This window comes from Conger conger, chromosome 9 (genome assembly GCF_963514075.1).
Source record: "Conger conger chromosome 9, fConCon1.1, whole genome shotgun sequence".
Taxonomy (NCBI): domain Eukaryota; kingdom Metazoa; phylum Chordata; class Actinopteri; order Anguilliformes; family Congridae; genus Conger; species Conger conger.
This window is the reverse complement of record NC_083768.1, coordinates 36,388,859-36,416,303: the sequence shown is the minus strand read 5'-3', so window position 1 is coordinate 36,416,303 and position 27,445 is coordinate 36,388,859. Positions and strand designations below refer to the sequence as shown.

The window sequence follows — 27,445 nt, the reverse complement described above, 5'->3', positions numbered from 1 at the left end:
GTAGATTCCCACGGAACTGGAAATAATGAACCTACATGAACTGTATCTTTTTTAGTAAATCTGAAAGAATTATTTGGAATGAAATATAAAACAATCGTGACCATCTATTACATGTACAAGTAATTCAGATTGCCTAAAAACAAACGTGGGTAATACAGCCCATCATGACATCATTTTGTATTAAAACCACCCTGTTGTATTGGTTGCACATTACAGCATATTTCACCTTTGTACTGTAACGTTTTCATGAGTGAGGATTACATTTTTACAGACTGAATCAATGCATTTTCGATAATAGTATCTTTATTTACATATACAAGAAATAAATGGAACAAGGCAAATCCAAATAATTCTATAGTTTTGAAATCCCTTAAAACATACTTTCCCCCATGGAACCCTTTAGGTATGTATAGATTTCTAAGAGATTTAATAAAATAACCAAATCCTACTCAATCCTACCGCAAGCCAGTCCGCCCTCAACTTTGAGAAACACATTCCTGCAAGTGTTATATATATATATTTATATATTTATTCACAAAATATTGCCAAATTCAGTGACTTCTGACTTCATGTAAAAATTTAATAAAAGGGACACTTGTTTACGGTCAAAGCTAAGAGCCAATCGTAAAGCAGGACTGAACATACCCATGTTGCAAAAGTTCTATAATCTTTTATTCCTGTATATTGGATTTATTTTAGTATGTTTTTTCTTCTTAGGAAAACCAACACCGTTAAGTGCATAGAAGTACAGCAATATACAATCAATATAGAGTAATGTTGAATAATTAAATGCGCAAACATTAACCGAACATCTCCCATTTCCAAACTATTTCAGTATCGAATGCACATAATGAAGAGGTTTCTTTCTGGATCTCAACTTTGAATTTAAAAACAAAAAGATAAAGAATATAGACATTTGTATCAAAAGGCACGTGTGTATGTCGTTGCTAGAAACGGACGCCTTCACAGATGGTGCAGAGAAAGCCTCTTTTCTGCCATGCTAGGTCAGGATTTCATGCTCTCATCTGCTTCAAGGCCATCTCCATTTCAAGCCCTTCTTAAGGCTTACTGTACAATTGGGGATACTTGAAAAATGTTTCCAAAGCCTTTTGGGGTTACTTTGGTCGCCCCCACACAAGTAAGGCATTACCATGTCAGTGGTGGCCAGAAGGAGAACAGCAAAATATAATCCATAAGTAGTGTGAGGGGAAAAGGAAACGATGAACAAAACATGCCAAAGAATAAATGGATGAAATCGAGAATTGCAGCTGGTCCTGCAACTGTCACGTGATCCCTCTGAACAAACTTAAAACTGCAATGCACAGATCTGGTTACCGTTCTGTAGAAATACAAGAATACACAGCAATAAGGTGGTTAGCAAACTAGGCTGCAGCACCTTACTTCTACAGTTGCTGCCAGCTGATTAATTAATGACCAACAGCACCAAAGGGGTACCAATACACTGGGCTGAAGAAACTGGCTATAACCGCACAACGGCATGCATTGCTGCTTTGAGCTGTTTCAGGACAAACAACCTTTACATGTTTTAAGGTATCCATTAAAATCTTTTTTGTATGTTGCCTAAGGAGAATAAAAATTAATATAATTTCTCTATTGGTAACTAAGGACAATTAAATGGTACATCTGACACACTCGATGAGCCATGTTCAACAATAGTCACCACTTGTCTGTGTGGAAAGAGGCATGGAAAGGATTGAAGTAAAACCAAGATATGATCCCAAGGGTAGGATGAGAGAGGACAGAAAAACTGCTTCACAAACAACATCCATCCAATTTGGTTTTGCAGAGCCGCGACCTTAGCCCTCCTGCCCAAAATCGTCTGTGAATTTCTTCAGTTTTTCCAGGTCCTGGTCGTTGACGGTAGGCTTGGTGCTTGCCTGAGACCGCAGCATGTCCGACTGTGAATGTCACAAGTTAATTTTAGCAGACACTCTTAGCCAGAGCAACTCGCATAGCTCACTGTAAATTCTTTTAAATGTATGTAAATTCTATATACAGCAAATGAGGATATATACTGAAGCGATTAAAGTTAAGTTCCTTGCTTAATGGTTCAACAGCAGTGCCCCACCTGGGAATCAAATCTATGACATTGGAGCTACTAGCCCATTTAGCTAACCACTATGCTACACTGCTGTCCTGCTATAAAATATGCACAAAGGTGTATTCCAACTTCGGCTACATGAATCATCATTAACACAAACGGAAGTACAATGCGGTCACAAATGTGGTCCCTCCTCACCATGGAGACAAGTGGCTCCCATAGCTTCTCCCCAGGCACATCCATCCAAGTCATCTCTATGGCTTGAGGGTCTCCAGGGGAACAGGGGGTCAAAAGGTCATCCACCAGGCGATCGGGGTCGTCCCTCGACGGCCCTCGTACCTATAGACGCAGAAGGAAACCACGTTCAAAGACGCCTGCGCCTAAAGCGTCGCGGTTTAGAGTCAACCGTCCACACCAGCCTGAGAGCCGGACAGGCACGTACCCGCTTGAAGTGTGTGGCAGACTGGACTTTCCTGACGGGCTGCATGAGGGCGTCTCTGACGATGACGCTGATGTCGGCCCCTGAGTAGCCTTCCGTCTTCTTGCCCAGGGTGATGAAGTCAGACTCGGACAAGCTGGTGGGCGTGGTGCCCAGATGCAGCTTGAACATGAAGGAGCGGGCGTGTTCCTCGGGCAGGGGGATGTAGATACGCTTCTCAAACCTGACCACAGGGCAGCAGGACCAAGGCTTAGTCAACATCTCATTGGTAGCTCACTAAGTCTGTACCATCTACTGAACACCTCAAGTGCAATACAATACACCAAACTCTTCACAAGCTCTCAGAACTTTTCATGCATGAACCCCAGAGTGTCTAACAAGATGATTAAAAATAAGACCGACAATACATCATACAAAGCTAAGAAATAAGCTGGGGCAACTGAAATACACACAATGAAATTAGCCTGATTATTTAATTACACGAGACAAATTGCTTTATAATCTCTTGACAAAGTCCCGACCTCATTTACACTAAGCTTCTTATGAGTGAAACCTACTTAATATCTAATAGAACAGGGTTCAAATTTGGCTGAACTAGTCTTCACGCTCAATAATGAGCCTGCTAAAACTGCTCATCACAATGTTCCACATTGAGTTCTTCCAATTGCCGTAAACCTTCAGTTCATTCACACGACGGCATCGTCTCTAACCGCGAGCGTGACTCCGAGGCTATCGGGGCGCTGTTGTTGTATGCGGGCGAGCCTCCCCCTGTGGGGTCCTCTCCCCTCCCTCGCCAAAACTCAGGACCGGCCAAACTCAGCCTGAACTGCGACAGCAAGGTTCGCTGGATCTTAGCCTGTTGTGCCATTGTGGCTCTGCTCATTTGTCTTTCATAATGAGAACGAATGGATGGTCTTAGTTTTCTGAGAAATATTTCCATTTTATTTAACAGTTTGATCTATGTAAATGAATCCGCTGCCTTTCACAGGTCTACTTTTCGTTTCAGTTTTCCCTCCCCGTTTGTCACACACGCACACGTACGCACACACACACACGTTTGAATAATATATATTTTGAATAATTATTGTTATTATTGTATAAATCATGCTTGCACACAGTCCTTTAAAGCATGTGTCCATGACATAGCACACATAATGCTAAAGGGGCAACATTGGCTCAGGTGGTAAGAGCAGTCGGAGGGTTGTCGGTTCGATCCCGCCTTGGGTGTGTTGGAGTGTACTTGAGCAAGACACCTAACCCCCAAATGCTCCTGATGAGCCAATTAGTACCATGCATGGCAGCCAATCACCGTTGGTGTGCGAGTATGAATGGGTGAATGAGAAGCGTCAATTGAACAACGCTTTGGATAAAGGTGCTATATAAATGCCAACCATTTACCATTACCATTGGAGGCCCCTTTAAAACTGAGGTACTACTTTGGGGCGGCCTGTAGCATAGTGGTACATGACTGGTAGTGGTTAAGGTACATGACTGGGACGTGCGAGGTCGGGGGTTTGATCCCCGGTGTAGCCACAATAAGATCCGCACAGCCGTTGGGCCCGTGAGCAAGGCCCTTAACCCTCAACCGAGGGGAGGATTGTCTCCTGCTTAGTCTAATCAACTGTACATCGCTGTATAAGAGCATCAGCAAAATGCCATTCATGTAATGTTCAATAAAATCAACGAAATCACAAATTACCAAATTAGGCAATGACATAATCCATAATTCTTAAGTTTACACTACCTTCTCCTGATGGCAGAGTCCAAAGTCCAGGGAATGTTCGTGGCCCCAAGAACCAGGATTCCTTCGTTGTCGATTCCAACACCTGAGATGACACAAAGCCATGAGTAACAGCATTCCCATAACAAACATCCATCACTCTCAACAGGTGGATGTCCAAACCGATTTCTCTCAAACACATTAAGCACATTTCTAATACAGCAGGGAAAAGCGGAATCTTCAGTGTACGCTAATAAAATGTGGAGGCGAAGTACATGTAGAGAGCGGGAAGAGGCGCTGGGTGCGTCTCTGCAGCCTGCTTACCCTGCATCTGAACCAGAAACTCTGTCTTTATGCGCCTGGCAGCCTCGCTCTCGTTCTCGCTCCGAGAGCCGCACAGCGAGTCGATCTCATCGATGAAGATGATGGATGGCTTGTGTTCCCGAGCCAGGGTGAAGAGGTTCTTCACCAGTCTGGAGGGGAGGGACGGAGAGAGGACGGGAGGAGAGGAAGGAAGGTTAAATTAATATTTCGTTTTTTTTCTCAACAGTACTACAAAGCTACCAACAGCTAGCCAGAATCATCTCTCGGCGGTGTAGTGGGAGCTGAGAATGGGGGCAGAGATGTTTGTGTGTAAACATAGGAGCGAAGCAAGGAAATAAATCCTGCATAATATGCCTCTAAATAACAAAATCTACAACTACAACAACAACTACCGCAAGTTTTCATTAAATCTTCTCTTAAATTAAATATGTTTGCTGTCACATAGAAGTACAATGCAGTAAAACTTGGTCTTAGAATCCACCACTGAGATTCTACAGACCCAGAACAATTCCCCAACTGCAAATAAACCATCTCACTTCTCACTCTCCCCGAGCCACTTGGACACCAGGTCTGAAGAGGAAATGGAGAAGAAGGTGGAGTTGTTGGCCTCTGTGGCGACGGCTTTGGCCAGGTAGGACTTCCCGGTACCAGGAGGCCCAAAAAGCAGAATGCCCCTCCAGGGAGTCCTCTTCCCTGAGCACAGGAACATTAGGTTAAAAATGATGACATCCTGTTAGTTAATGAGTGGCAGGATCACAAAAAGCCCATTTCTGATTAAATGGGGTTTTCCCCTCCATTGATAGGCAGCACTGGGATTTCTGTACCTGTGAACAGGTGAGGGAATTTGATCGGCAGTATGACAGCCTCTTTTAAAGCCTCCTTTGCACCCTCCAATCCAGCGACATCATTCCATTTGATATTTGGCTTTTCCATGACAATGGCCCCTGCAACAGAGAGAAACTTTCAAAGTCTCATTTGAAATTAAAAACACATCCATTACAATAACTTCGCAAAGCAACTTACAATATAGGTAAAAACACAAGTGCATTCACCTGATTAATATGGACAAATATGCCAGGCCTGGCAAACACTTCTCTAAAATCAGTGAGTAAAGACACAACATAACAGCACCAGTACAAGCTAACTATGCTAAGCAAAAACCAAAGTATAAATTCTAAATACATGTCCATTAAGACCATGTCCAAATACATATAGGCCATTTCCATAGCAAGCCCATCAAATTCAAGATATACAATGATGTAGGTCTTCCCAAACAAATGCATTTTCTGGAAAATAGCAAATGCCACACAAAATTTCGAGGTCTAAAGAAATGTATGGCAGTGAGGGAGGGATTTACCCTGGAGTTGGTTTTGGAATTTCTTTTTCTCTGGGTCATCACCATCATCGCTCTCGTTTCTGTGAAAGATTTCATACAATTCAGTCTCGTCAAACCGGAATCACACTAAACACAAAACGATTTGCCTCAGAAATATGTGAGGAGATACAGCTGTGTCTCAATTAGTCTTTCAGAAACTGCAGGACAGAGAATTTAAAGAAAGCATTGGACGGAACGGTTAAAGCCACGTCCGCGCACCCCTTATCGTCGGACTGGTTCTCCTTCACGGGCTTGGACGGAGGCGCCTTCTCCTTCTTTTTCAGGTACTCCTTCAGCTTCTCGGCACGGTCCAGGTACTCGGCACACTTTGCGCGGATGCTCTGCTTGGCCTTGTCTCCTTGAGCTTCATCTGAGGAAGGAAAGGGAGGGAGGACCCGGCTGTCACGGTCATAACACTGGGCCCTGCTCATTAACATCCCAAACAACACACAGCACAGCCTTCGCTGATCAAAAGATTAAAGCCCATTTATCGGCACCTGACCAGGCTGAAAGAATGAGCGCTACATCTTCAGAGATAAGCCCTTCAATAGCCTCAATCTTGATGGACACACATTGATGAGGGTTTTATGTACATAACAAACTCCTCTATTCATGACATTGGAGTAAGTGGCAGATTTTACGTTGAGATGTGTCGACTTGATGGGTCGACAGAGCCACTGTAAGAACAAGTCCGGAGAGGGCCCCAACGGAACCCTGCAGTTTATACACTTATATACACTAAATACTAGTATGCTATATTCACCATATACAGTAAATACTTTTTAGAAATACTACTGCATTAGAAAATGAACCATAGACTTAATTGGGACACATTAACCACAACCCAAGCAAGTGACCTGTGCAGAACATTTCACGGAGTTTCATTTCCTTACATAGCCGATTATGAAATATTTGGTTACAATGTCCTTCAAAGGACATCAGCAATCTCTCTCATCAGCCCATATCATGCACCGACTGCGGCAGTCAAAAAAGAAAGAATGAGGAAACGGTAACACATATAGTCCTGTTATTTCTTACATTTGACAACATGTAGGAAGTACTGCACGGCACTCTGGTATAGGCGCAGGGCTTCATCATAATTCTGCGCTTTGTCCTCTTGGGCTGCTTTGCTCGCCAAATCTATGGCTTTCTGAAATAAAAATAAAAAAGTCAATTTGTAGGACAAAGACCTTCATTAAGATGTGAATATCATGTTTAAATGACAGATATTCAATCTGAGATTAACAGTGACATCAATGGTTACAGTAGCTCTTTAAATTACTCTCAAGTATTTCAAAGGCAGATGTGTCAAATGACACACTACTCCTGGATGGCTCTGCATACACCAGCACTTGCTTTAAGCTCTTAATGACCCCTTAACCGCTTGTACTAATGAACTGCATAATTACTTTGGTTGTGTCTTTTTTGTACAAGCAAAATAAAAAATAAAAAAGATTTAGATTCAGATTATATATACTACCTATTGAAAATAACCAGTCAACCATTGGACAGATATTGCGTAACCCATGTAGCATATTTAAACATTCCAGGACACTTAATCCTGACTTGTACAGTGATGCAGGGAATTGCCTCCGTCATAATCAATGACAATCAAGCCCAGTGGCGTCATCCGGAATCCGGGGCTTCAGCCGGGAATCTTTTTTGACTGAAGGTTTTTCGCACCTCAATGGTAGTTACCGGCCTGCAGACTGATAAACATTACAGCAATTTAAGCTGCAAAGGTAAAATGCAAGGAACGCCCTTTCCCAGCTCAGCCCCAAATGTATTCAAACCTTGGTGACACCCCTGTTGAAGCCACAGGTTTATGACAGTTCTACACAAATATAAACTAGCGGCAGTGTGAGGACAAATGGACAGAGACTGATCTTGAAAGGGAACAGAAACACATTGACTGACAGGTGAATTAAGTAGCACTACATACTAATATTCTGCATATGAAGACTAGTAGAATCCCTTCGGTTTTCATTTTCCGCCAACTTCCCTAAATAAAAAGACTGCAATATTGAGGATAAAAATAAGGGAAACTCACAAAAAGTATATATTAATTATTTTGATTGATACAGCAAGTACCTTTATAATAACATCTTCAAAAGTAATTTTTACACAGATGCAACGGATTCATGTTTCTTTACTCTGAAAGACCTCGTCTTGGAAGGGCAGGTCCAGCTTTCCCTTGATTTAATAAGAGTACTGCCCTTACGTTTGTTTACCTGGCTTTACATTACATTCGAAAGCGACTTACAGTTTATTAGACTAAGCAGGGTACAATCCACCGTGGTGCAACTTGCGGTTAAGGGCCTTGCTCAAGGGCTAATCGGGGGATTTATTGCAGTATTTTTATCACAAACAAAATTAACTAAGAAATCATTGTCAACTTAACTAAATAATTCCACTTTCGCTACCGACAGTGACACTGTATCAAGTGGGTACACTTGGATCGTTTCCAAGCGTTAACTGTTTCGATGGGTAATAACGTCATACAATCAGTGTTGAGATTAAATTGATTCATCCGTCACATTTATTCAGTACCACAGCTAGCTAATGTCATGAAATTGTACGTGCATTGGCAATTGAATGCAATTCATATTCTAGAAAATCAGATTTCAGAATAGTAAAAATGACTTTAAATTACAAAAAGTTAGCTAATGCTAATTTAGCCCGTTAGCTTAAATTAACGGGCGAACGTTGGCAAGATAGTTGGGTGATTTGAATTAGGCAGAAAAAATTGATTGATTGAGTGATAAATACTAACTTACCTAGCAAATGTAAATGTTCAATAACCAACTAACGTTAGCTACATTAACAAGTACATATACATAGCTAATCAGATAACGTTAGCTAATCTGCAATGGCAACGAACATGTAAAAAGACCTTATAAAAATCGCCAAATTAATGAGCAGATTCAATATCAAAATGTATCTAGCTAACGTTAGGTAAATTAATTAACGTTAGCCAAACAGTCAGCTATCATAATCGTGACTGGGCTAGGTTACGTTGCAAGTGGATAGCCACGTTGTTTCAGTTTCAACCAACTGGCTGATTATTTAGCTGAACTATCCGACTTTGCAGAGATTAAGTGAAGTCTGTAAATGAGCCAATTTGACCGGAACTTCAAAACGATAATAAATAAATAATAATAATATTAGCGTTATCTTGCCAGCTTCAGTGGTAACTTGTGGAAGCTAGTAAGCGGGTTAGCTAGCTTGCTTGGAAACACAACCAAGTTAGGTGATGTGTAACTAACGTTACCATGCGAGTTTAGCCAAGCGTTCGCCTTATACATCTAGCTAGCTAGCTAGCTAGCTAGCTACTATTAACGTCGAATTATTAAACTCCTAAGCGTTAATGTTAGCCGAGTAGCTAACAAAGTATATAGTTAGCTAGCTAGCTAGCTAACTAACAATAGCCAAACGGCTAACATTAGCTCACTCGTAAATTAGACATTTACAACTGAGCAATCGCAAAATAAAGACAAATTAACTACTGAACCATCTATAGCTATATGTTTATGTTACCAGCAGGCTAAAACAAATATTTTACGTGTTCTTACAATGTAATTAGCTGTTAGATAAATAGCTAGCTAAGAGTGTACGAACATGTTATTGTTTCTGCTAACTTACCTGTAAATTGTTGTTGGTAGCCATTGGGCTGTTTGGCAAGAAAAGCTGTTATACCGTCCAATTCACCAAAATACCAGGTTACTTCAATTTACGGTTTCGTTCAATCCTAAACCAAGGATGAACTAACAATTCTACGACAACAAATTAGCCAAATTGATGTTTTTTAGACTCCTTTTAGAGCGTTAGATAATTGTTAAGGCGAAAAGGGGGAAAAAAACTTCCGCATCAAGATGTCGAATGTCACTTCCGTCTGGAGGACTCACGTGACTACAAGAATGTTCTGACGTTGGTTCTGTAGACACACCCTACGCACCCTTTTCACACTGACAAAGGCAAGGCGGCTCCTCCCAGCTGTCTGTGGCTTATGTAGTTTCATTTATCACTGGATAGCTCAAGAGGTATTAATAAGGATGAAAATCAGGGAACAGTGTACATGCTTTGTATTAGGACTTACCCAACTCACCCTTACCCACCTGGTAGGTATTGATTGGGATCATGGTAATATTTTTCAGCACAGATGGTTGAATTGCAGAATCATATGCTGCAAAACTAGTTGAGTAGAGCAAATGTACTGATCACCAATAAGGCAAGTCTTCAAGGGGCATATTACTGTAGTAGCAGCCATAAATAAATATGCATAATTCCAAAGCTTGGAGATTTAATAACCTCAGAGTAGTTCCTTACTCATCTATGATGCTGACAATATGTACAAAAGTGGACATGTCTGATCATCATCTGTTGACACTTCAATTTATATCATAATCACATTGTTACCTCAATTCTGTGTCAGTGAAGTACAGCAAAGTTACATCTGGCAATATGTCTATTTGAAAATCTTTGAGATTGGCATTCAGTGTGCATGTAAGCATATCTTCCTTTCATGGGTTTCTCTCGCTGCATCTGGTGGGCAATCCGAATCATTTCAGAACAGGACTGAGAAACACTGACCTAATATCACCATCTAAAACTAATACAGCACCATGCAGCAGCAGACTAACTCTGAGAGACTTGAAAAGGTTATTTAGGCAAACATCAATGTTAGAATTCACAGAGACCTCTTTCTTTTGAAAGTAGTCCCTTAGCTCCTCCACTCTGTCCAGGTACTCCTTGCACTTGTCTCTGATCATCTGATTGCCAACTTTACCCTGTGGTTCTCCTGAATAAAAAAAGCAAAATGGAAGCGTTAGCCATTTTCACATATGTACTCTAGAGATCATCTTGGAGTGAAATGTAAAATGTCATTGCAGTAAGCCAATGTGTAAAACACAGTTTTAGTTAAGTAGTTAAAAATAAAATAAATAGCTAAAACCCCAACCAGTCTCATTAGAGATGTATGAACGTAAGTGATCATACTAGAGTTCAATGTATTGAGAAATAAATCATTTCATTTTTTCAATCTAGAGCAAGCATTTTCTTCTAATGAATCTAATTTGTTCATGGATATTTTCAGGATAAGTACTTGGCTCAATCAAACCCACAACCTCAGGGTTACAAACCCACAGGCCCAGTTCCTGAGCCGTTAGGATACACTGCTGCTCCACACCCGAGACTATGCAGGTTTCCTCCCCAGATAAAAAGCAGGTTTTAGGGGCAGGTTTTCCCACAGGATAAAATAAGGAGAAAACTGGACAAAAGCAGGTTTCAGCTGGAAGCGGTATTAGTGGGCAGATAGGGGGAGGTCTCCCCGCTTGATCATGTAAACTTCCCTATCCCAGTGTAGTGACACTTCAGTGTGACACGTTAAAAAGAGGTCTTGAAACACCCTGTTGTCAATAAGAATCCAGTGGCATTTTAATCACGATCAAATCCCCCTCCAAAACTGATAGCACAATTCAATGTGCTTCCAACCCATGTGGACTGTGTGGAAGTTCTCACTGCCAAAGAAAACCTGCATTCTCTGAAGTGAACTACACAAATAAATAAAGGTGAATAAATAACAACTGAAGATAGTAATGGGTGAACCACTGGATCAAACAGCCTCAGAATATTTAGACATCCGTATTACTGCAGAATTTTACACAAGCTTGCACAACTCTTAACATAGCATCCATCTATACAGCTGGATATGTACTGAAGCGATTCATGTTATGTACCTTGCTCAAGGGTACAACAACAGTGTCTCACCTGGGAATCAAACCTGCAACCATTGTGTTACAAGCCCATTTCTCAAACCACCCCAGGACAGGACAAAATTCCACAGGCACTCACGTTTCACGATGTGAAGGAAGAACTGAACTGCATGCTGGTACAAACGGATGGCTTCCTCATAGTTTCCGGCCTGGTCCTCTTGAGAAGCCTTGTTCGCAATTTGTATAGCTTTCTGAAATGGAGGACACATTGTGAGACAGTACTCCAATACTACTTATGATCAACCCATGGCAAACCACAGAAAATCACTATAACAATACTGTCCATTGAGTAAATGTAATAAATGTCTTAGATATTTGTTCCCAGAATACATTTATACAATGTAGTGGCTGATTCTGCTAAAGTAGTGACAGGCAATCCAATATGCATGTGTTCACTCAAATGGAGGCAAGATACAACAGTGATTGCTCAAGCCTATGAAATAATTCAAGCATTATACATCGGGGTGATACTACTACTACTACTACTACTACTAATAATAATAATAATAGACATTTTCCTATTATAAAGAAAATAAAGACACATTTACTGAAACAGCAGACACTTTGCTCAGTAAGATTCACCTGGGGCCTGTATCACAATGCGGGATTACTAAATTAGCTGGATAACTGTACTGAGTAAAAACCCAAAACAGCTCTTTTTAGTACAGTCCAAGTTTCAGATTTCAGAGGGTTCTGGTAGTCAGTGCAGTTTTCCAGCTAACTCAATAATCCTGCTTCACAGATACAGTTATGCATAAAAGCACTGCTCCCAGTGTTGGCATAGGAAAGAATTTGAGGAAAGTAAAACAGATTAGAACATTGTTCAGTGAACTCTCCTGCTCATGTGCTGGAGCATAGTAACTGGAAGACTCATCACCAAAACTACACTGCCCCCAGACTCCTCAAAACAAAGCTACAACTTTTATTCACTTCTGGATGGATATCACTGATTAAATATTGAATCTTCACATTCAATATTTGATGTGAACATTGTCATACAAACTCCCAAATCTCAACCAAAGATTTTAGGATGTAGCTGCAGGTTTATCATTGTGATGATTGGTAGGTGCTGTAGTTTATTGTAGTAACAAGGCTGAATAAATATAAAATACTGTACCAATTCTATGAATTTCTGATATCTTTCAAAATTGCTGGAATTAAAGTACATTTTCAACAGAACAAAAATATGTCAAAATTAACACATAATAACAGCTAACTATACATATGGTGCAGTCCATAAGTATTTGGACAGTGGTACAATTTTTGTTCTTTTGGGTCTGTTCTCCAGCAATTGGATTTGAAATGAAACAATTAATATGAGTATAAGGGGCAGAATGACACCTTTTATTTGATATACATCCATATCAGATGATCCGTGTAGGAATTGCATCCTTTTTCATACATTGTCCCTTCAGGGGACCAAACATAATTGGACAGTTGGCTTCTCAGCTGTTTCTGATTAGTCAGGTGTATTCCTCCCTTGGAGCAGGTATAAGCTCAGTACCTAGATTCTAGGCTTTTGATTGCCTTTGGAATCTATTATTGGCGTTTGTCAACATGAGGATCTGAGTTGAGCCGATGAAAGTCAAGGAAGTCTTTATCAGGTCACAAAAAGGGTTGTAAATCCTACACAGATCACCCGCTATTCATATTCGTTATTTCATTTCAAATCTAATGTGCTGGTGTACAGAAATTGTACCACTGTCCAAATACTTATATCAATTAATATAATATTTACCGCATTTTTTTAAAATTGTCATCATCGTAGATAGTCATGTAATAAATATATCCGTTTTCTGGTATATTGTAGGCCCTACAGTAGAAATATTATGGTATCTTGTCGGGCCTATAGTAGAAATAAATGACGTTTACAGGACCAGTTCTTATTGGATAGCACTATTGTTGGAGCCATGCGCATGTACGACCAGATAAACAACTCGTCCGACGAGGATTCCGACCGTGATGGTTACAGAATCAGCTTTTATTTATCACTGAAGAAACATAGGCGAAGCTTTTAACTGTTGCTCTGGAAACATATCATTGTGTTGCCCAGTTTCAGTTTTAGTCACATGTTAAAACAACCTCTGGCTACCTTATCTTGTTCGCGGTCGCTTCCTCAAAGTTGGGAAAGCATTCGGCTAGCAACACGATATTCTCGACAATCGACCGTACAAAGCAGGGCACGCAGGTTTTTACTTAATGTATCACGATATTTCTCCTTAAAATTCCTTGTGTGGGCACTATACACACTGACTTAGTGTACAATTTCCGTTTTAGAAAATGGTACGTGTTTTAGTTATTTTACCTGCAAGTTGGTGGGCTCCATGGTGTAAGAGGATCCAAGTCGCAAACGGAGCCACCTGATCCCGGTGCCTTAGTTTCGTTTACAGAGGTACTAGTTTCCTTCTTAACTTTTCCTCACTCTTTGCCTGCACTCTGCCCATGTGATTAAATAAGAATGACAGCAATGTTCCGAGTTTGTCCACGCCCGTATGACAAGCTACAGTGGCCATTGCAGTGTTTTGCACACCGTCCGGAAGAAAATTGTATCGCTAATTGTATCGCTAATATCGCTAATGATACACAATAACAATAATATAAATGAATAATAATAATATCAGACTATTAGTAGCAGTAGTCTAGTAATAGCCGCTACGTGTAATATATTATATAATGTTGAAATGACTAAGAAGTATTTGCGATGAACGGGTGCAACTGCAAACAAAACTCCCTGACTAGAAAATAGCATGTAAAAAATTAATGTAAAGTATTTACATATCATTTTATTCATTATTTGTTATGCTGTTACTTGCACTGTCCTGTAGATGGTAGTGGTGAGTTGTAGCGGCAACTGTGCGCGCGCGCCAGAATAAATGGCAATGTTCCATTAAGAAGAAAAAAAAGCATTTTATTTTTCTTCCGCCGGGAAAATGCTATTATTATTCCCAGCAGCCTCTGCGCCTCCTAATGATAAATATCAATAAGCGTACTGTTCCTTCGCGTTTACTTTGCACACAAGGAAGAAGGAACGACGAAGGACACATTTTAAATCTATCATGCAAAGCATGAATTGAAAGTACTTTGAAAAAAAGATATATATACATATCATCCAGTCAAAATCATTTCAGGTGTGAAGGATGGCAGTGGAGTTGTGCAATTGTGATTTCCCTCATCATCATGCGTCATCATATAAGATGGGGGAACCTGTCCTCAAAACTGTGTCTAACATTTGCATTTTAGCAGGATAAATTACAGGAAACCCCCGTAATTATTTTAATTTAAAGAAGTAAAGGCAAATGCCCATTGAATAAAACAATGGCAAGGTTTTACATGTTATTAGCAACCCACAATGAATTTCAGGTTGAGTTGGACAAAGGCATAACAAAAGAACACAGAGATTACATTCTCTCAGGGTGCAGCAACTGTGAGGCTAATGTTCACCAAGCTATGTTGACCTTTCTTTGCCAGTGTAATTGCTAGCTGCTTGTCACCGTGAACAGAGACATTTCAATCCATTACGCAGACAGGTCGAGAATATCTAGATCAGAGAGAGAGCTTTTTGACACTTGGTTGGGGACCTGATACTGAGGCTGGAAAAGGAACCGAATGTGTGGTCTGGTACCGAGACAGAGACACAGTTGCCATGGTTACCATTCAGCTCTCTGGGTATTTTTTTGTGGGATCACATGGCCATTCAGGTCACCCTCCCATCCACATCCCAGCATGCATATTAGAACTCATTGCATGACATTAATTTAGCAGATGCTCTTATCCACAGCGACTCACAGTGTAGGAGAGCAGAACTGAGCTCACCTGATTTATGTGGGTAATAGTGCCAGACTGGGCAGAAGATATATGCCCTCCTGAGAGAACTGCTTCTTATTTTGGATCTAAATGAAATCACTTTTATGCAGAAATGAGAATTTTCTTTTGCATTTTTAAAAGTTGAAAGTTGTTTTGATGCATTTTCAGTTATGTTTATTTCACCTGACAATGTGAAGTTTAGGAATAGTTTATCGGCTTCTAACTACCCTAAGCAGGTGAATCACATAAAACAGCATTTGCAACAGTGATATGCATGTGTGATGTAATGTGTCAGTCTGTTGCACATTGTTATAATATCTTTACAACCAACTACAAAACCTTCAAAATGCTGCTATTCCAATCTATAGCCACAATCCTTGCTTAAATTCCAAGAGTATGAATCAACTTGGGGGTAGAAGTGTTTCGACTTCCTGGATTCTTGGTGCTGGAATAACCTGCATTCTTCCTTGATAGCTTCTTTTAACTGAATTAATTCAAATAAGGAATTCAGGAAGCAGTACTGGAAGTATGCCATTGTTTTTAACTCTTAATATTGATGTGTTATGTATCATTCATTGTTGGCTCTTATAGTTTTTGCACGGTCTTCTGTCCATGTCTCTCTTGGTATTTTCTGGTTAAATAATTGTTAATAAATGTTAACTAAAAGAGATTCAAATGTTCTGAATCAATTCAGTGTCGTTTCCATGAGATATTTTATATTCGACATTCGCATGTCTACATAAGGCATAAAGAGTAATAACCGGGAGAGGTATGCAGCACATTAAAGTCACCGGTCCCTATCCAAAGGCATAAAAAGAGAAGCCATTCTCCATCAACAGTCAAGGCTGACATAAAAAGCTTTAATAAATCAATTCAACCAGAAGAACAGTTTTTTATCATACTGCCTGTAAATACCCTCAAATCAGAATGAACAGTCTGCACTGTAACCTCATATTCCTTTCCATTTTTTCCTTTCTGTGCCCTGAATAAAAAGTCCCCCCCCCCCCCCAGTCTAGAACCGGGTCTAGACTAACGCTTGCAAACGCAATAGAAGATTTTCGATTTGGAAAAAAAGTTAAACGGGGGTTAAGATAAGTTTAATGTGTAGATAATAGAACGATAGAGATAACTAAGGACAATTTGGACTGCAGACAAAATGAAGACCACACAAGGGCTTACTTATGAGAACCAAAAAAAGTCTACAATAAAATGACGTAACTGCAATCTTAGTCCCCCCATATTGTGCTGTAGCGAATTCTAATTGATTTATTGAACACACACTGTCGTCAATTTACAAAAGGAACACAATTAATTCAGAAGACACCTGTCGTATATTGGTTATACAGAGCCGGCGTCTACAGAATATACTACTCTTAAACGTTGAACGTTTGAATAAATCCCTTCTCCCTCTGACGCAGTCCTGTGCGCATGGTTTAAATTCTGGAATAGAAGCTGCGCTTTATGTGCTCGCTGCACGAGCGAGTTACTGTTTGTCCTTGCTGCGCAATAGGATTCGACCTGGTGAGACGTTGATAGTACACCTATCCATCAGCACCACATAACTGAACAGCGCACGCTCTTTTCTGTGTTTTTCCGTATTCATGGATACGTCCTGTCTTTTTTTCTGAGAAGCTACAACTGTCGGAGAAAATTTCCAATGGCATCAACTGGCTTTTTGTCCCAGGAAGGTGAAAACGGGCGTGATGACAGCGACCAAAGCCAGAACGCACGTAAGTATGCGAAACTATAATGGGAACTCATTAGCCTAATACATTTTATTATGGATGTTTATAATAGATGTGACAGCCCTTCAAAAATCACAAATCGCGTTACTATTTAACATTGTGCATGTTTTAATAAAATACATACAATTTACATGGATTGATGAGATACACAAAACATGTGTGTTTTTCATGAACATGTATGTCTTTCATCAATTTAGCAAGAGCTTGGTGCCAGGCTGCCCAAAAAATGTCCGGGGACCTTGGATCAAAATTATATGGTATGTTTTATTTGAGAACGTTCTTAGTCATGCATGCGAACAGCTAATTGAGTCTGGAGACACAGACATGGTCTGTGTTCTCAGTTGAGTTGTTTTTAATGTTGCAGCTCTGTTCAACATTGGAGAGAGCGAAAAAACGGCCAGTGCTTCCGCCAAAGAAGTCGAGGGTACGACAGAGAATTGCGGCTGCAACAAGCCCTGCGATTGTTCTAAAGGAAACATTGATCTGTCTAATTTGTACTCAACAGGTATGGATCTCAATGCATCAGAGTCAACATTAAATGTCAAGAAAAGCCATGTTTAGGTTTAGGCATGTGTATAGCCTACATGTTTACTGCATGGCAGCCACACACATCGAGTGTGTGCAAGTCCAAGCAGCGCGGACTTGTTCAAGGTCAAGTCACAATCTTTGCATAGTAACTTATCACAGACTCTGTCTTTCCATCTTTCAGACCTATTGCCTGCATCAGACGGGGATCAGGCAACAATGACTTTTCTGCAGGAAGTTGTGGACGTAATGCTCGCTTATATTGTGAAGTCGTTTGATAGGTCAACGAAAGTGATTGATTTCCATTACCCAAACGAACTGCTCGAAGCAAACAATTGGGAACTCTCGGACGAACCAGAAACATTAGATGATGTGTTATTAAACTGTCGAGCGGCCCTGAAATACGCAATCAAAACAGGTGAGCCAGATTTTTGTTCTCACCAGTGTTCATCCAGTTCGTAGTTTCCAAGATTAAGACATTTTTTTTAACGTGCAGGAGGCAAATTATGTGGTTCAAGGCACACGTGTATGCAATGAACAAGACACCTTTCGATATCTGATTAATGTGGAGTCATTGCGTCATCATCTTTTGAATCCAGTGGGTGTGAAGATTAGTAAACTTTCTATGTTATAGTTTTTTATGATGCTCATACTTTTATGATGTTATATGGTGATAATTTTTAAATGAATGCTGTGCAGTCAATATATATGACGTTTTAAATGACACCAAACCAGAAGCCATTTTCATTTGCTCATATCAATTTTCTTTTTAAACATTCATGTGAATTGTTGAACCCTAGGAGGTGCGTATCATATCCACCATGCTAAACATGCTACATTCCATAGCAGGAGACTATTAATGCTGTTATCCATTCACACACTGGCATGTGTGTATTAAAATACTTGACTCATTCTGGGTGTTCTCTCTGCTGTCTATTTATAGGTCACCCCCGCTACTTCAATCAACTTTCTACAGGATTAGATATGGTTGGGTTAGCAGCGGAATGGCTGACATCCACAGCTAACACCAATATGTGAGTACATCCAGTCTCAGGCTATGAAAGCTTATTTCCTCTCCCCTGCTTTTTGACATTCTCTGTGATGCACCCGATTGCTCTCATTCAGATCAAGGCCTTTCCACAAGCAACGACATTTAAATAGGTATCATTTAAATATGCCTTTAAAAACAGTTTGCACAAAAGGAGAGGGCTGCATTAATTACCGTATAATGAGGGCTGTATTAATGAACCGGCACGTATTAATGCACTGAAGGCTACATATGAATGTTATGGCAGCCTGTAGCATAGTGGTTAAGGTGAATGACTGGGACATGCAAGGTCGGTGATTCTGATCCCAGTGTAGCCACAATAAGATCCGCACAGCCGTTGGGCCCTTGAGCAAGGCCCTTGACCCTGCTTTGCTCCAGGGGAGGATTGTCTCCTGCTTAGTCTAATCAACTGTATGTCGCTCTGGATAAGAGCGTCTGCTAAATGCCAATAATGTAATGTAATGTTATCCAATTTGGTAATCTACTCATTTCCTTAACAGTGACATTTTTACACCCAGCTATAAGCAATATTTATAAAGTGACTATATTCTTTTAATTGACTTTAAAATTGCATTGTTTTATTCTTTGTGAAAAGCTTAGGTTGCATGAACAGATATTTCCTCTCCTTGTTTTGAACCTGGTCAGGTTCACGTATGAGGTTGCTCCAGTGTTTGTGCTGCTGGAGTATGTCACTCTAAGGAAGATGAGGGAGATCATTGGCTGGCCGGACGGGCAGGGGGATGGAATATTCTCACCAGGTACGTGTCAGCTTGAGTGGGCGGGTCTCTTGGTCTCCAGATGTGGATATCAATGCAATGCTGTTTAATACAGTGACAGGTATTCTCAGTGAATGGGCAACATACTTTCTGTTACTTTGAATAACATTTTTTTTAAAAAGGATCGAGACAGATTCTTTGAGAAGACACACTCTATAGCCACATTTATAATCCAATAACTATTCTCATAATATTTATGTTGAACATGGTAGAATAATGATAGAATATGCCATTATGCATGGGGATGCAGATGAGCCTTTCTAATAATTGTAATTTTACATTTACTAAGGCAGAACAAACTGGTGTCCAATTATTTCCACTTGCATTTTATTGCACATTACATTTCACAGTGTAAAAGCACTACAATTACACCATAGCTCACACACATGCCCATAACACTCATTCATTTAAGTGCTTTTTAGGCAGAGCCATCAGATACATTTGACCAGCCTTATAGCTATTGTTTTTGGGTTTTTTGGAAGCAGGATGATGATAATTACACTTACTCTTGGATCTTCAGTGGGACACAATAGCTGTACATGACTTTGGCAGGATGAATCAAGCGGTTGGTATTTCCATCCTCTAGGTGGCGCCATCTCTAATATGTACGCCATGCTGGTCGCGAGGTTCAAAAAGTTCCCTGAGGTGAAGGAGAAGGGTGTTTCTTCCATTCCCAGCTTGGCCGCCTTCACGTCCGAACACGTAAGAGCTTGTTACTGCTTCTAAGGTCACACAATATGGAAAGTCTGGGGCTGGTATCATAAACTGATGTTGGCTGGCCAGACTGGCCGAAGGCCATACACAACAAAATGCAAACTTCAACCAATTTTGCATTTATGATAAAAGTAGATCAGCTCAACTGTCAACTGAAAAATGCAACAAATTTAAATTGTATGAGAAAATATTTAATTACTTCAGTGTTTAAATACTTTTTTATAACATGAGTCTAGTGGGAGTCTGAGGCTCTGCTTATGAGTGTGGATAGACATGAAGCTCTTTGTGCTCATTTTTCAGCAAGAATCCTTGGCGTATCTGCATCCATTATTTCTTCATTCATTTATTTATTAAATTATATTGGTGTCTTTTAAAGGACATACAGTAAAACAGTTTAACAGTTTTATATAATGTTGTTTCCTGGATGAACTAATGTGATTAGTAATGAGACACCCAGTAATGAAAACCCAGGCTGTTCTCACTATGCAGCTGTGGTAGAACTACACAGAAAAAGGCAGCGTTTATAAACGCGTTGTGATCTACCTGTTGTCACTTTCATTGTCTTCTCCTCATTACGTTTCCAACCGTGTTAATAGCTTGCTATGGTTGGTAAGTGCATTTAGATTTTCGTTCATGTCTGAACTTCGATGATTTCCCAGAGTCATTTTTCAATCAAGAAAGGAGCGGCGGCTCTGGGGATCGGAACAGACAGCGTGATCTGCATCAAGGCTGACGAGAGGTAGCACCGCTAATTCACCGAGTCATTCGAGCGCGTCAGCAGCGCCCCGTCTCCTGACAGCAAGGATGTACTAGAAACGAGATTCCATTTTCTTCCCCAGGGGCAAAATGATGCCATCAGACCTTGAGAAGAGGATAGTTGAAGCCAAACAGAAGGTAATTTCACACTAGAAAATAGCTTGTAATGCCTTTGGGTGATTGCTTTGTGTGCAGGTGTTGTAGCACAGGTTCTGGGCGACGCGTTCTCTGTGTCCCCCAGTAGAATTGACTGTGTGTCTGTGTACAAACTGCCGCTTCAATCTGCAGTGCTGTCTGTTTCCAGGGGAGCGGGTTGGGGAAACATCAAATCCATCTAAAAAGTGACGGATGATACATTATTTTGAGATATTGTCTGTCCGTGGATTCAATCTCCAGCCCGATTCATCCCATTATTATTTAAACACCGGGGCTGGATTTTGAATCTTCTGGATGAAGTCTGAATGAGTGTGTCGCTGTTTATCCCTCCAGGGTCTGGTTCCGTTTTTCGTGAGTGCGACTGCAGGCACCACGGTGTACGGCGCTTTCGACCCGCTCATCACCATCGCCGACATCTGCAAGAGGCACAATGTCTGGATGCATGTGGATGTGAGTGAGGCCTGGCGCAGAACCTCCCAGGGACCCCCCCCAATCGCCACTTAAGACACACCCTCTCATGACAGTGTCACTGGCGTGGTCAAGAGGAGAATGAACCAGCAGTACTTTTACAGCAGCAGTAGCGTCCTCTGTAGCTCCATCCATCCATCCATCCATTATTTGAACCCGCTTATCCTGATCAGGGTTGCAGGGGGGCTGGAGCCTATCCCAGCATACATTGGGCAAAAGGCAGGAATACACCCTGGACAGGTCGCCAGTCCATCGCAGGGCACACACACCATTCACTCACACACACACATTCATACCTACGGGCAATTTAGACTCTCCAGTCAGCCTAACCTGCATGTCTTTTGGACTGTGGGAGGAAACCGGAGTACCCGGAGGAAACCCACGCAAACACAGGGAGAACACGCAAACTCCGCACAGAGAGGCCCCAGCCGACGGGGATTCGAACCCAGGACCTCCTTGCTGTGAGGCGGCAGTGCTACCCACTGCACCATCCGTGCCGCCCCCTCTGTAGCTCACAGTACAGAAATACCTAGAACCCAACCCCCATATTGGGAACCAGAAATTCACGTATCTTGTCTCCACTGGATGGCATCACCACACTAAGTACTTCCTTGTATGCTGTGAGCTCACCAGGGCATTGAAATGTCACATGGTTTGGTTAGCCTTTGGACTATATTTCACCATGGTGGTAGCAGTCTCCCCGATCTTCTGAACAAAACCATGTCTTGGAAGGCCAGAGCCTTTGCCCTGAACAAATGTAAACTATTAAATGAGGCCAGACCAGAAGGTATTAAAGTCTTAACAAGTATTGGCTGGTAGTCCTGAATATATTTAGCAGAGTAATACTTGTTTTATATGTGAATACATGGCTTATCTGTTGGTCTATAGATAAAAGATTCTGCGATAGATTCACAGCCTGACATTAGCATGTGAACTATTTAGAATGAGAATGCAGCGATTACTGAAAGGTCACGTGACATTTCTGTGGTTTCTTATCAGGGGGCCTGGGGCGGAAGCCTGCTCATGTCCCGCAAGCACAGGGGGAAGCTGAACGGAGTGGAGAGGTTAAGTTTATCTCATTTTTCTATCTCGTGTTGTAGCGCCAGTTTAGACAGAAACAAGCATCACTTGTGCAGAATTTCCGTTATTTTCCTTTTTGGATTGCCATTTCCAACGATTGTGGAACACTGTTTGATTTTCTAGTTTCTAGTTTTCTTGTCATTTTGCATTAGAGAGCATAGAGAAATATTAACACGAAACTGAGAAACAAAAGTATTGATGCAGTGTGCACATATTGTATATGCTGTAGGTGAGAAGCATCAATGTTGCCTTAGAGTTGACGATACAGTATGTGGTTACATTTTGTACATTTTCACATGTTCTCATTTCAGGGCAAATTCGGTCACGTGGAACCCTCATAAAATGATGTCCGTTCCACTACAGTCCTCTGCGCTTTTAGTCAGAGAAGAGGTAGGCATTATTATTTTAAAAGCTGAAGAATCAAAATTCATCATGCTCAGGTATACACATTGCCTATATGCCACATACTTGGAAGAAATGGCGTCGATAAAGAGTCATCACGCGGACATCCATATCTCGAAGATAAAATCAGTGGGCATGTTGAACTTTATCTGAGTTGACAGTTCTGTTGAAATCCATCTCCTCACAAGCTCAATGCAAGACCCTGTTGTGTTAAATTGCCACTCCCCCATTGCTATCTATCTGCAGGGACTACTGGAGACCTGCAACCAGCTTCACGCCTGCTACCTGTTTCAGAAAGACAAGCACTATGACCTGTCCTATGACACAGGCGACAAAGCCCTGCAGTGTGGCCGGCACGTGGATATCTTTAAGCTGTGGCTCATGTGGAGGGCTAAGGTGGGGGAGAGCACACGCGCTCGCTGGAGAGGCTGAAACTCACTGCTATCTCCACGATTTTTCCTCTTATTCTCTTTAGCATTCACAAGTGTTTATCTACTCTTATATGAAATGAATTGTCTGTAACACAGACACGTCTCCTCTGATATATTGCGGTAGATATTCAGATAGGCAACTGCTGACACTGGCACATTGTGCTTTGTATTGATTCTCTGTAAATTAAAACCATTGGTAGTCCTGATAAACTGATCCTTAGGCGTGGAGAAGATTGCTATTATCTGGAAAACAAACCTCTTTACCTCCCCGGATGGTTTAATGTGAAATCATTCCTGATCATCAGGCATTGTGGTGTGCTCCTGTTATTTAGCCAGGAAATAACAGATGTTGCTGCTGATATTTTTATGCAAAGTGACGATGATATGGCGTTTAATTCAAATTCAAAACTACATGTATTGCATGTACTTGTCTATATTAGAGATATTGACATACCCTGGAGCTGTTGATGGCTGTGTTTTTGAGTTATTAACACTTATGATTGTACATTTCTAGGGCACATTTGGATTTGAAGCTCAGATTGACAAGTGTCTGGAGCTCTCTGAATACCTGTACAACAAAATCAAGGACAGGGAAGGGTTTGAATTGGTGTTTGATGGGAAAGTAAGTAATCCTCATTTACTGGTCCTCTCAAGACTACAATGAAACCAACAGGCCATGTAAGGAGTTATAGCAGTGCTCATGGACAATAGCTTAACTAGCTATGTGGGATTTAAAACAAAACCCCATTGCAAACAATATTCTATTCTATTCTATTCTATTTGAATAAATCTTCCCACCATCTAATCGAATGCAATAAAATAAAATGCTTATTTATGTTTATTCAGTAGCTTTATCCCACCAGTGATGAAGACTAGCAATGAAGATGCACCCTCCAGGGAGTGTGGAATACGATGCATTTAATGAGAGGAAAAATACTTCCATTAGTCTAGTCATTAAATGAGCCATTTTCCCCCTGCCCGGATGATGCATCTGCATGATTTGTCCATTAGCATTAGCCTTTTGGCAGGCTGAATATCCTGCTAGGATATTCTCACTGAGTCAGATAACTACAGCAGCTGCTATTATCTCTGTTGTTGTTGTGTGTGTGGAAGAAAGAGAGAGAGGGAGAGAGAGGGAAGCTGTACTTCTCCCGATAACAGTTCCATCTAGCAGGATAGCAGGATAATTGATTATGATGCAGTCAACAATGTGTCATGCAACACCCCCCCTCCCATCCTGCCATCCACAGCCAGAGCATACCAATGTGTGTTTCTGGTACCTTCCACCGGGGATTCGCTATTTGGAGGACAAGGAAGAAAAGAGGCGCCGCCTGCACAAGGTATAGCTTTATTCTCCTTTTCCCAATTTTTTCATTTAATTTTCTCTGACAAAATGGAGGCTTTCACTAGTTATTGTCCCCTGTTAATGCACAAAAACGTCCGCCTGCCAACTTAAATCCACAAAACGGAGAAAAGATAGTGTGAACGGCCAATAACAAAGAAACAGTGTCAGATGAGAAGGAGGCTTGAGGGTAGACACTGGATTCTGGTTGTTTTAAAGGCAGCCATTTTGAATGAAATGCAGAATCTAATGACATCTAAAAGGATGAATGACTGGCAGCCAGCAAACTTCCCTCTGCTCCCACTCCATCCATCAGGCTATTAGGGCCATTCAAGACCACTCATTCATACATAATCTATTTGATGGACATATTATAATTCTAATTCACATTTGACAGACTGTGAGAAAATATGAAGGTGTTGGAGAGGTTTTGACATGAATGCAGGTGAATTATGGACCAAGCTGGGCAGAAAAGCATGTACTGTGTGTTCTACCATTGAACTCATGTCCCTATAACAGGGTGAGAAGGGTGAGCCAGAGAAACAGTTACTCTGTGAACTCGTCCCTCTATGTTGACAGGTGGCTCCCGTGATCAAGACCAGGATGATGGAGCACGGGACCACCATGGTCAGCTACCAGCCGCAGGGAAACAAGGTCAACTTCTTCCGCATGGTCATCTCCAATCCAGCGGCCACTTTCCAGGACATCGACTTCCTCATCGAAGAGATCGAGCGTCTTGGGCAAGACCTGTAGGCTAGCGTTCAGAGAAGCAGCCCCAGGTGACATGCTGCGGTGTTGTGAATGTGTCAGTCTTGCTGTGAGTAGCATTGTCCAGTGACTTACGTATGTCAGTGCTTCTGTCCAAGTTTTGTCTTGACTTGATTAGTCAGTATTTCCTTCATTAGCACTGTGAGTGGCATATTATAGTCAGACAGTAGCAAGCATTGGACCAAACCTTGAACTTTCAAACAAAAGAAAAAACACCCACACACACAAACACACACACACACACAGACACATGGGGTGTATCCAAACTTGAAAACCGTATTCAGAAATGCATGATTAATGCCTTGCATAGATATTTTTGACAGTTGACAAATTATATTCAGAAGATTTTCAGAAAACAAAATGAGCAGAAAAAGTGAGCACTAAACGGAAATGCAACAATAGTAATTTCCAGCTGACAACATAACACTTATTTAAAGCATTTTTGACACTTTGACAAATGCAGTTGTTAAAATGCACTTATGTGCTTTGAGTGGTGTTCATATGTATGATATGCAATAAAATACTTATAGTAGCACACAAGTTTAGGAGGGTACCTGTAGCCACTGCAGCTGCATTCATGTTCCTGCTAGAGGGCATACAACTGATGGAAAGCACACTATTAGGAGCACAAGTGACTCAATGTGGAATCATGGTGTCATACGTACTGCATGTTTCAAAATAATTTTTAAAATGTTCCTATCTTACGGAGCTATTCATATGTTCTCTGTTATAGGTGCACGGCTAAGAGATACATTGAATACTGTACTCACTGTCTAGTAGCCTACATGTGCTGAGACTTGATAGTTTGTGCAAATGTGAAGAAAATATGTTTTTGTGTCATTGCACAGCTTTAGCATAAAATATAAGAATTATATAGTAGTTTCCCCCAACAGGATTGTGCACTTTAGTCCATTCTTAAAATTACTATGTGGAGTATACTTGTCCAATTTTACTCTGAGGTAAAAACTGTGAGTGATTAAAGTGAATTTGTTGCAGTGTCAAGGCGACACAGATGTTTTTGTTACTTCTGTCTCTTTCATTTCTATCATTTACAAAATTAGCTAAGACAACACATTTTTCCTATGGCACACACAACCTGAGGCTAATATAATAAAAACTATAAATAAAATAAAATATAAAAAAATATAAAAATAAAATATTTATGCATGTATGTAATTATATATGTACAGGTGGAAACATCACTGTATAAGTTACTTAACATGTAAAATGTCCCATTATCCTCTTTTTTATTTGTGTTGCATTCACTCTTTCTTGAGAAAAATAGAGGCAAAAAAACTAGTGAATGTTAGTTTGTTAGTTTGACGAACATATTAGTGTGTTAGTATGATTAGTACTGTACACATTCTGTGTTTGTTGGATTAGTATACTACTGCTATCTACAACTCTGGATCAGAAACATTCAGACTCAGACATCACAGGGGAAGATGAATGCAAAGACTAATGAAAGTAAACAGAACACCTTACATGAATATGAAAAATAATATATTACAAGAATAATGATAAATATAGCTGCAAGCAGCAATGAGCGGGCCCAAGCACCAAGTTAGAAAAAATCTACTTCCTAGGACAACGTATAGTGTGCACAGGAATTCCCCTTTGATCAATGAAGATGTTGGTGCCGCTATTGGAATGGATAAAACTATGATATAAGCCTCACTTCCTGTTGTCAGATGGTGGCGCTATAACATTGAGCCGTTTTTGGGATATGTATTTGATTA

General features: G+C 40.8%; 2 protein-coding genes across 3 annotated transcripts; one reads left to right on the top strand and one right to left on the bottom strand.

Annotated features, from left to right (window-relative positions):
• Positions 1-285: 285 nt before the first annotated feature.
• On the bottom strand, positions 286-14,135 carry vps4b (vacuolar protein sorting 4 homolog B). Of its 2 annotated transcripts, XM_061255718.1 has the most exons (13): positions 13,997-14,135; positions 11,771-11,882; positions 10,618-10,718; positions 6,959-7,070; positions 6,140-6,290; positions 5,903-5,961; positions 5,370-5,489; positions 5,082-5,238; positions 4,546-4,694; positions 4,246-4,327; positions 2,505-2,724; positions 2,261-2,401; positions 286-1,919 (listed from the first exon to the last, which is right to left on the bottom strand). In XM_061255718.1, exons 1-13 carry the CDS (start codon positions 14,015-14,017, stop codon positions 1,818-1,820), a joined length of 1,527 nt encoding a protein of 508 aa, XP_061111702.1. In that variant the 5' UTR covers positions 14,018-14,135; the 3' UTR covers positions 286-1,817. The 2 variants fall into 2 exon arrangements, with proteins under 2 accessions (XP_061111702.1, XP_061111703.1); XM_061255719.1 differs by lacking the exons at positions 10,618-10,718; positions 11,771-11,882; positions 13,997-14,135 and adding an exon at positions 9,563-9,861.
• Positions 14,136-16,934: 2,799 nt separating this feature from the next.
• LOC133137116 (glutamate decarboxylase 2-like) lies at positions 16,935-26,708 on the top strand. The gene is made up of 16 exons (XM_061255167.1): positions 16,935-17,225; positions 17,438-17,497; positions 17,605-17,745; positions 17,950-18,183; positions 18,709-18,799; positions 19,459-19,571; positions 20,176-20,291; positions 20,963-21,042; positions 21,143-21,197; positions 21,549-21,665; positions 22,683-22,747; positions 23,075-23,153; positions 23,412-23,561; positions 24,111-24,218; positions 24,847-24,936; positions 25,518-26,708. The coding sequence occupies exons 1-16, from the start codon at positions 17,153-17,155 to the stop codon at positions 25,689-25,691; spliced, it is 1,746 nt and encodes a 581-aa protein (XP_061111151.1). The 5' UTR covers positions 16,935-17,152; the 3' UTR covers positions 25,692-26,708.
• Positions 26,709-27,445: the final 737 nt, after the last annotated feature.